Genomic DNA, 9941 nt, shown 5'->3' on the forward strand with positions numbered 1-9941 from the left:
GCGTTAGTGGGATGGAGACGCAAACACTTTTAACCTACCTCACACTCTCTATTTTGATTATGCCTACATCTTTATTTAACTGATGATTATAAGATAATTAACTTAATCACTTTCCATTTCGTAATTAATTAATTACAAAACAAATGCGACCACGTAATTCTTATCAACAAATACGGATAAATACTTAATAATATACAATAATTATGTAAAAACAAATGTAATTAATGACTCGATTAGTGTTCATTAATATTTATTAAGAAGAATAGCAAATATATAGATATATGTTACGTGGAGGAGATGAAAAAGACGTGCACGATGGATATAATCGACATCCGAAACCGAGAGAATTAAACCCAAACCCTTACCCGACCAGAATCTTGATAATTTTATATTTTGGAAGCAAGAATCTTGAAAGTTGAGTATATAAGGCCGAATTTCCGCTCTCTAGTGCCTTCCTACCTATACTTGGATTAGACGCTTCTGATCGATCTTAGTCTTATATGACAACGGGTTCAACACTTTTAAATCTCTGATTTACGAGATTATCAAAATGGTTTTAAAATTGGAAAAACTCAAACATCTGTACCTATGCTTTACGAAATTTTTAAAATGATCCCAGAATTAGAAAGCTCGACATATATTGTTCTATAAATCCCGTCAAGCAGAGGACTAGCTAAACGTGTTGAGTTTTCATAATTCTAGGACCATTTTGAAAAATCACGTAAAATCGAGGATCAAATGCGTTGAGTTTTCTCAATTTTATGACTATCGTGAAACTCCCATAAAGCAAAGAACTAAAAGTGTTGACCACTGATTCTTACAAAACAAAAAATGTAATTTTGTCTTTAATTAATAGTAGTAGTGTCTTGTTTTTTTGAATATTTTTATTGAATTAATACTGAACGATGTAGTAATAAAAAGAATCTTAGTACTAAATGATGTAGTAACGAAAAGAATTTTATCGACAAAAAAATATGGAAAAAAAAAAAAACAGGATGATGATGATGATGATGATGATGATGCATGAATAGTTACAAATTGTGAGGGGTTAGGGCATGCAAAGGTTTGCATTTGTTTGGTGATCGAGTCAGATGCCTTGTTCTATTCTGGGACGTGGATCCAACTTCTTCTTATTTTTTTGTTGTCGTCAGCTTCCAGAAACAAGCAACCAAAAAAGAAAAAAAAAAAAAAAAGATATTTTTACGTGAAATTGGATAACGCATCTGCCTTTTTTGATACTCTACTCCCATCAGATTCCACATGATGAAGGAATAATAATAATTACCCTTTAATTTAATTTGCACCCTTATTATAAATGAATTATTTTTCATATTACATAATGCTACGTGCTATATATGTAAAATAAAACGTGTTGTATTTAATTATGTATTTTTCATTTTCAAAAAGAACACGCACGTATGAATCACATGATATTAATTAGTGTGACATATTGTGATGCCAATTTTCAGTATTTTTCAAGTGAAGTTTGAAAACGAAACCAACCAAGAAACAATTTCATACATCAGGTTTTTGGTCAGATCAGGTCTGGATGATCAAATCCAATCGATTAAATAGCAACCGAGATACATATATACATACATATATTTATTATATGATTCGTTGTTTTTCATACAACATTACTATAAAGAATATTGGGACAGGAATTTCCCCAAATTAATATAAAAAAAATAGAGATTAAAGAGAGAAGAGGGGCCACCACCAATTCTAGTACTCCCCTTAATTACAACTAACTTTAATTTGTCTCTCCCAAACTTTTGCTCTTGTTATGATTCCCTCATGTTTTTGTGCCTTGTTGTTATAAATAACTCCACATCTTCACTCACTGCTTCCTAAGAAAGAACCAACTCTTTCTCTTCTATACACACTCCCTCCTACCTTCCTATCATCACTAACATACATAAAAATGATCAAGAGTAGTGATCAAACATGTTGCTCAAGCTTCCTCAAGAACTGCAAGCCATACATGGGTATGATATCGTTGCAGTTTGGCTACGCCGGCATGAACATCATAACCAAGATATCGCTCAACGGAGGGATGAGCCACTACGTGTTGGTCGTTTATCGCCATGCCATTGCCACTGCCGTCATAGCCCCCTTTGCTTTCTTCTTCGAGAGGTACCTACTTAACGGTTACACGTAAATTAATCTACATATATTCATATGATACTATATTGAATTGAATAGTATCATACATATATTCAATCTAATTCATAGGTGTTAATTAATGCAGGAAGGCACAGCCAAAGATAACATTCCCAGTTTTCATGCAGATTTTCGTTCTCGGGCTTCTAGGGTTAGTCATCGATCATCGATCCCTTTATCTAATTTCGTTCAAAACGTCAAATGAAATTTAATTTTCTTCTCTATTTAGGCCTGTGATTGATCAGAACTTCTACTATGCGGGCCTCAAACTCACTTCACCAACATTTTCATGTGCAATGAGCAACATGCTGCCTGCCTTAACATTTGTCATGGCTATTATATTCAGGTATATATATATATATATGTGCATTAATTATAACAAAATTTTCATTTAATTTTCTTGTATATTAATCAATCTTATTATGTGTATGGTTCTGAACAATTTTTTGGTTGATGGGTCGAACAGGATGGAGAAAGTGGACATAAAGAAGGTGATATACCAAGCGAAAGTGGTGGGGACGATCATAACGGTGGGAGGGGCGATGCTGATGACCTTATACAAGGGGCCACTGGTGGAGATGGTGTGGTCTAAGCACCGGCAATCCCATACGGGTGGCGGCAGCAGCGCAGGCGAGACGAGCGACCGTGACTGGTTCATCGGCTGCATTCTTCTCATCATTGCCACCCTTGCATGGGCCTCTCTCTTCATCTTGCAGAAAGCTGCCCTCAAAACGTACTCGAATCATCAACTGTCCCTTACATCATTGGTCTGCTTCATGGGAACAATTCAGGCTATTGCTGTAACCTTTGTCATGGAACACAATACCTCAGTCTGGAGAATTGGTTGGGACATGAATCTCCTTGCTGCTGCATATGCTGTAAGAACTCTCTCTCTCTCTCTCTCTCACACACACACACACACATACACACAGTTGTGTCTATAATTAATTTTCCTGTTATTGTTAATAGTATATGTATATGTTATAAACATGGCAGGGAATTGTGACGTCTAGCATTTCATATTACGTACAAGGACTTGTAATGAAGACGAAAGGGCCGGTCTTCGCCACCGCGTTTAGCCCTTTGATGATGATCATCGTCGCAATCATGGGCTCCTTCATACTAGCCGAGAAAATCTATCTTGGAGGGTAATTTTCCTTCTATCTAAAAAAATAATTTACTAAATAGCGGGTCAAATTCAAATTACTCCACGTAAAAATTGAAATAAATTCCAAAAATCCTCCTGGATATGAACTAAAAGAAATGTCAAAAAGACACCTTACATTTTGACTTCAAAAGTCTAAATGGTTAGCACTGTTACTTAAATTCAAATTACCCCTATGGGTTTCAGATGCTTCCTTTTTAAAATATTAAAACACGATTTTTCTACTTTTTCCCTTCGAAGTTTAAAGTTTTTGCCCGTTTCAATTTTGATATCAGGTAATTTGAATTTAGCCCCATAAAATATTTTCTTCGGTTTATCTAACTAACGTATACATAACTTTGTGACATCAAACAGTGTGATCGGATCAGTGATAATTGTGGTGGGTCTCTACTCAGTACTGTGGGGGAAGTACAGGGAAGAAAAAGAGGAGAAGATAAAGAGACAATTGCAAGAAATACCAGAAGCCATAAAAGATAGTAACATTACACAAGTAACGGTGGAAAACATAGAAGCTGAAAAGTGCACGTCAATTGCTATCCACATGCCCCTATCCAACCCCCCAACCAAAGCAACCGATCATCAACAAGTCTGACATGCATGAAGAGCAACTCATCACTCTTGTTTTCGTTTTCGTTTTTTCTTGTTTATTTTGGGATTTTTGTACTTGTTTTCATTACGATCTTTAGTTCCTCGTTAATTCTGGGTTTTAAGATGGATCGATTTTGGTTGAACTAAGTAAGCCAAGAATGTAATTAGGACTTGATTATGCAACTAAGAGAATCAGGCCAGGAATCTCTTTTACTACTTGGAATGGAGTGTTAATTCCCTGGGAATAATTTTTTCGATATTTTTGCTTGTAGCAAGAATCTCATACACAACATGCAGATGATAGTGATCTGGATTCTTAGATATAATTTATTGCATTCATACTAGCTCAAACACAAGAAGACACTGCATTTTTTGTTCCTGCATGCACTAATTAATATGACTTTTTGTCTAGAAATTATATTCAGTAGCTAGTAATTAATCACAGTTGTTGAATTGATATTGGCTGTTATTTCTGCATGGGCAGTGAAAACATAAGTTATAGCTAAAAATTATGATAAATGTTGATCAACGTGGTTAGAATTCAAGTTTTCACATTGATTTTATTTAAACATGATAGATAATATTATTTGCGTATGAAAAGGTATTTGGAATTATCTTCTTCCTTTTTTTTATTTATATTCATGCATGAAAACTATATATAGTTCAATCCACGTCAAATATTTGTTTGTTCTTTTTAGCACATCGAATAGAATATATCTATTCGATGATGTACGTCCGTATTCGATATCTTATAAAGTATATATAGTCTCGTATTTAATTGAAAAATCTCGAAAATATGATTCTTATTCTTGGATTCCTATATCTTTTATTCCTTACAGCATTAATTAGTATCTCTTCATGCAAAGGGATTCTAGTTCTAGGTATAGAACATAACCGTTGATAGAATCCATTTAAGAGAATTTGATGACATATATAGTTGTCCTCAAATCAATAAAATATTGTTTCAACGGAACTGGGAGCAGACTCGTGAGTTGATCTTTTTTTTTTTTTTATATAAATAAAGGAATAAAATATTCAATATAATAGTTGAAATAAGTAGTAGGAAGAGAATAAAAGTTTAATAGAAAAGAATATATATGTATATATATAGTGTGGTGCAAGAGTATGCAGGAGTTGAGACTAAGAAAAAAGTAACAAGTTGTGGTGCAAGGAGCAGCTCCAGTTGCTGATGATACCTAAGATGCACTGCACTTTCTTGGTTTAAAAATTGTAGTATAAGCTTCATTATTATCTAATTTAAGTTTTCTGTTAATCTTTCTTCCTTGTTCTATATATTAATTATAATAATCTTGCTCTTTACTTCCCTCATATTTTTCTAGATTGAACTATTGTGAATCTTGGCATCGTTTAACTTTTGTGGAGCTACCTCTCTTCTTTGAAAGCATTTCTTTTTTTCATTATCAAACTCTTTTTCCAACTACATTCACGTATCTCTCATACAAATTAATTAAACACTAAAAATACCATTTAAGCTACCAAAAACAAGTATTATATGATCAGAGTCAAGATCAAACAAGAGAAAGATTGATGAAAGCATGAGTTTAAATGACAATTTACTTAAGTTATATCATTATTTAATTTATATTTATTTAGCATTTTTACTATCTTTTAGTTTTTCAATATCTGTGAAAAATTTTCGTGTCTATCAATATTTTGAGAATTGTGTTTCTTTATATTACGAACTAATTTCAAATATTTGAAATCTAATAGTTCAAATTTAAAATTATACTACTACGCAATAAAATCATATGAATCATGTGGAACACACTTGTTCATTACTAGTTACTAAATAATTACAGTAGTTTGTGTTCCCATGCAAAATTGCAAATCATTTCAGCCCAAATTCAACAGAGAAAATGCATTTCAACAGTAAAATTCCATCAAACTTGAACTGTATATTATCTTAACAAAAAAAAAAACATTGTTTCTGAAACTACAGGATACATCATCAATTAGGCTCTCGACGGTTAAGAGTTTATAAGCATTTTGTGCTTGAACACTTATTATATTGGGGTATGTACGATTATCTTCCCTCTCCCAAGTAAAAACATTCAATTAAGACCATATCCATGCAGGTGAATCTCTCTGCTTCTATAAGGTTCGGGTGAAAAAAATCAGTTAGTGGTAGTGCAATCAAACAGCGGATATGGACCTCCTCGAGTGCAGTATATACCAAGCAGTAGCAGTTGAGCAAAGCAAAGATTAGCATTTCTGGTCTAACTACCTCTGTCATCCTTCGAGAGAGCGACGTAGTTGATGGGAATTACACCACCCGCCTTGCCACTGTCTCTCCTGTCCTTGCCACTAGATATTCCATGACGGGCTGAAGGAATCCCCACACGCCTACTATTTGGTGTTGCAACCATTGTGTTAGCATATGTGCTCTGACCCAAAGGTTTCTTCACATTTGGCTTTGAACCAAAGAGTGTTTCTTGTTCAGTAGCTAATTGATCTTGTAGCTTCTTTTGTTCCTAAGAGATGTTCAAGTATTAAAGTAAGAGCACCTGAATTTTGTATTGATAATCTCACAACAATGCGGCACCAAAATGTTGATAGTAGATGCATGTCAAAAGACAAGTAGCCAACAAAATCATGTGAATGAATCCATTACAAGACATACCCGAGATCTGCGTTTCTCCTCTTCTTTTTCTTGTCTGTAAATGGTGAATTCCTCCAATGTCCGCAATAAAGGAGCCTGGAATTCACATGTCAGGAAGAAATAGAAACCTGATATTTAAGAAAGAAAATAAGACACAGAGTTGTGTTACCTTATTGTATAGGAAAGGCATATTTCTCTCTAGTTCCCATGCCTTTACTTTCACGGTTAAACTCTCAACAAGAGCTGCGATGGCATTTCAAAAAGATTCACTTTCTCCTCAAAATCTTATTGCTTATGTTAAGAAACAATCAGAGCATGTACGGGAAGAATGATATGCTAAAACAGGAGAAAAATTTGCCCATATCCCTAACAATATCACAGCACCATCAGGAGAAGAACATTTTTGTCTATTAGTTTGCTAATGGGCAGACGACCAGAATGCTTCTAGAATCTCTTCTCAATTCTTTCCTTGAGTTTCTGCATAATTGATTCACTACCAAAATCTATTGAAGGATCAGATGGAATGATGCAACTGGTTCTAGAAATCAAAGTGACAAATGAGGCCCAAAAGACAACTTTGCTTGAGAAGAAACCACATTAATAGACAATGGTGGGTGAAGACTCTTAAAGAACCGAACAAAAGCAAATCTAGTCCTCATTCCAGACTCATAAACCACAAAATGGAAGTTCATCAATTTTTTAAAATTTACTAAGATAGAAACCCAAAGAGCTGGAATAACCAAATAGCAATTACTGCTGCAGTGACATGTAAGCTTTTCAATCTAGACTCCAACTGGTTATGATAATTGCATGTTTCTTTCACCGCTCGGTGGGTACCAAACACAAACCTGACCATGAATGAAAAAAGCCAAATATTCCCAACAAAAGAAATGATGAGGAAATCATATCCTGCCACTCCTATAATAAGCAATGGCATAAAGAGATAAATGTTTGGACACTGACTAGCTTTGCATAAGCCACAAAAAAAATATCTATCAACCCTAAAATCCATCATGCAGTTGTGACTTTTTCAAGGCATTATTCAATTGCTAAAAAAGACTAAGTATCAAACATGATGACTTCGCTCACATGGTATTTTGCTGACTAAGATTCTTGCTTTCTCAGCACGTTTCAAATTTTTGTGCACTCCTCTTCCAGCACTATATCGATTTTCATCCTGGCAGTAAGATGAAAAGGTAAATAATTATGAACTCAACCAATAAATTTATCAAATGCGTAATCCCAATGTATAAAACTTATGAAAGAATCTTTATCCATCACATGCACAAGCCCCAACTACTACAAATCACAGTGTAACAATAAAACTTCAAACCAGGGAAATTACATCTCAAGAAGAAAAAGGGAAGCCAAATCTCTCAATTTACAGATTCCAATAACAGGCCATGTCATCCAAATTGATTAACCCATGCACTGGAAATTCGCACATGGGAGAAAAGGCAATTAAGTGAAATTAGTACAAACATAAAATTCTTAAAGTTAGAACAGAACTTACCAAGCAATGATAAATAGTAGAAACTTAAAATCACATTGAAACAGGTTTCACACACTGGATGCAAAAGATCTTCTCCAATCTCCATGCAGGAAAAATGATCTCAACCTTTGCACCAGTCAGCCTTTGGTGAAACTAGTCATCAGCATTATTGATAGGCATTCTTCAAGGCCGAGATGATGAGGCCATACAGATCGGGAACATAAAGGTGTGAAGAATGCTAGCAGTTGTCTTGGATAAGAAATACTATTAAAAGGTTTTAAACTTGGCTGTTGTGTCCCCTCAGTATGAGGAAAAAATACAATCTAAGAACTGATTTAAGGCCAAGAGAGAAAACACTAGCTGAGATGCTTGAGACTGGTTGATAGTTGATCCGACATGAACCTTACATGAACATGCACCAATTTTTTTCTGGATAAGAGATGACCTAGCTAGGACCAGCCTGTATAGTAAAGGACTTCATAACACAGCATTTTCCATTTTTTTCCGGAAGTTGTAAAAATTTTGCACGCATGGTAAAATATAAGCACTAGCTTCAATTTAACATGTCAAGCGTGTGCCCAATTGTTTGCGGAACAGCAACAGTGCATTGAATTCTGTATGCACCCACCAGCAATTCATGTTACAATGAGCAAATTTTGCAATTACAGGCCTACAAGCCAAGGGAGTTTGCAAAATTAATCCTGTTGGTCATGGATTTAACACATATGGTCTCGTGACTTACAAATTGAGGTAAATTTTGGATCTGTAATGAAAATCAGCATTATTATGGCACCTGATCAGTATCCACAGCTTATTTTAGTGCCCTGATGTAGCACACAATACAATTCCCTTCCAGAAACTAACAGAAGCCAAAATTTTGCCACAATGTGTAAGTTACAGCACAAACCGTGCTAATGTAGTAAGCAATCTCCATTGGTACTAATTTTGTAAACCTCCCCAAGTATGAGACTCTAAGTACAATTCTGAGTTTAGGAAAGTCACTTGATAGTCGCCTAGCTGTAAGTAATGTGATCCTAAAAGATGCTATTATTAGTCAGAAACAAAGATATGCACATCTCAACATCCATCATCACAACTTCACAACTTATATAAAGAACACAAATGAAATAATCCAGCAAAGGTACTTGTATGCTTAGTTTAAAGTATTTATATTCTCCAGACACCAACTAAGTCTACTATCAAATATGCCTCAGCTCCATGATTAACTAAGTAGATGTTTTGTTCTCAACAAGCATGACCTTAACCTAACAATTTACAATATTGAAGAGACATACGTGGACTACAAGACAAATTGCAAATGGACGAGTATAAATAAGCCAGCAATAATATGTGTATCATGGTTGCACTAATCTAACGGAACTAACTCAAATAGAACTAGTTCAAAGACTCCAAGAGAATAGGTTAAAGATCATCTAAAAATAACTTGAAAAATGGAACTTTCTTACAATCAATCCTAAAGGACCTAATGGCATGGTAAAACAAATTAAGATAGCAGAAGAAAAGTATTACTCTTTCATACTCATCAAGCCAGCTCTCCTCTTCAGCTGCATGTCTCCATTTCTCCACCTTATCCAAAATATCCTTTCTGCTTTGAGCTTGTTCTTTGGCTTTTGCAATCTGACCATCCATACTCGATAAAAGGTCAGAAAGATCGACACTACCTGCAGTTGCACATTGAAGTGATTGAATTTTCACAAAAGTATTTCTGGAAAAATCACAACAGCAAACATGCACATTAATAAGGTCTATTTTCATTTTTCAATTCTTTTCTTGGAAGGTTATCATGTCCTTTTCATCCTAATAATAACCAAATAAAAGGACCATTTACTTTCCAAGATTTGCAGAACCATTCTGGCAAATATGCACGTGTCAAACCCGAGAACTCAGAAAAG

The 9941-nt window shown here is 34.7% G+C and overlaps 2 protein-coding genes across 2 annotated transcripts in view; one reads left to right on the forward strand and one right to left on the reverse strand.

Moving 5' to 3' along the window:
• Positions 1844 to 4164, forward strand: LOC105167824 (WAT1-related protein At5g07050). The gene is made up of 6 exons (XM_011087644.2): positions 1844 to 2136; positions 2252 to 2314; positions 2393 to 2509; positions 2630 to 3041; positions 3160 to 3311; positions 3683 to 4164. Exons 1-6 carry the CDS (start codon positions 1925 to 1927, stop codon positions 3918 to 3920), a joined length of 1194 nt encoding a protein of 397 aa, XP_011085946.1. The 5' UTR covers positions 1844 to 1924; the 3' UTR covers positions 3921 to 4164.
• LOC105168069 (65-kDa microtubule-associated protein 5) overlaps positions 5896 to 9941 on the reverse strand; it is a 9245-nt gene continuing 5199 nt past the window's right edge. Inside the window, exons 7-11 of the mRNA XM_020692066.1 lie at positions 9559 to 9710; positions 7626 to 7713; positions 6706 to 6779; positions 6558 to 6632; positions 5896 to 6408 (exon numbers count right to left, since the gene is read on the reverse strand). Coding sequence (XP_020547725.1) covers positions 6154 to 6408; positions 6558 to 6632; positions 6706 to 6779; positions 7626 to 7713; positions 9559 to 9710 — 644 coding nt within the window. The 3' untranslated portion in view covers positions 5896 to 6153. The remainder of the gene's footprint in view (positions 6409 to 6557; positions 6633 to 6705; positions 6780 to 7625; positions 7714 to 9558; positions 9711 to 9941) is intronic.

Source organism: Sesamum indicum, linkage group LG1 (genome assembly GCF_000512975.1).
Source record: "Sesamum indicum cultivar Zhongzhi No. 13 linkage group LG1, S_indicum_v1.0, whole genome shotgun sequence".
Classification (NCBI taxonomy): Eukaryota; Viridiplantae; Streptophyta; class Magnoliopsida; order Lamiales; family Pedaliaceae; genus Sesamum; species Sesamum indicum.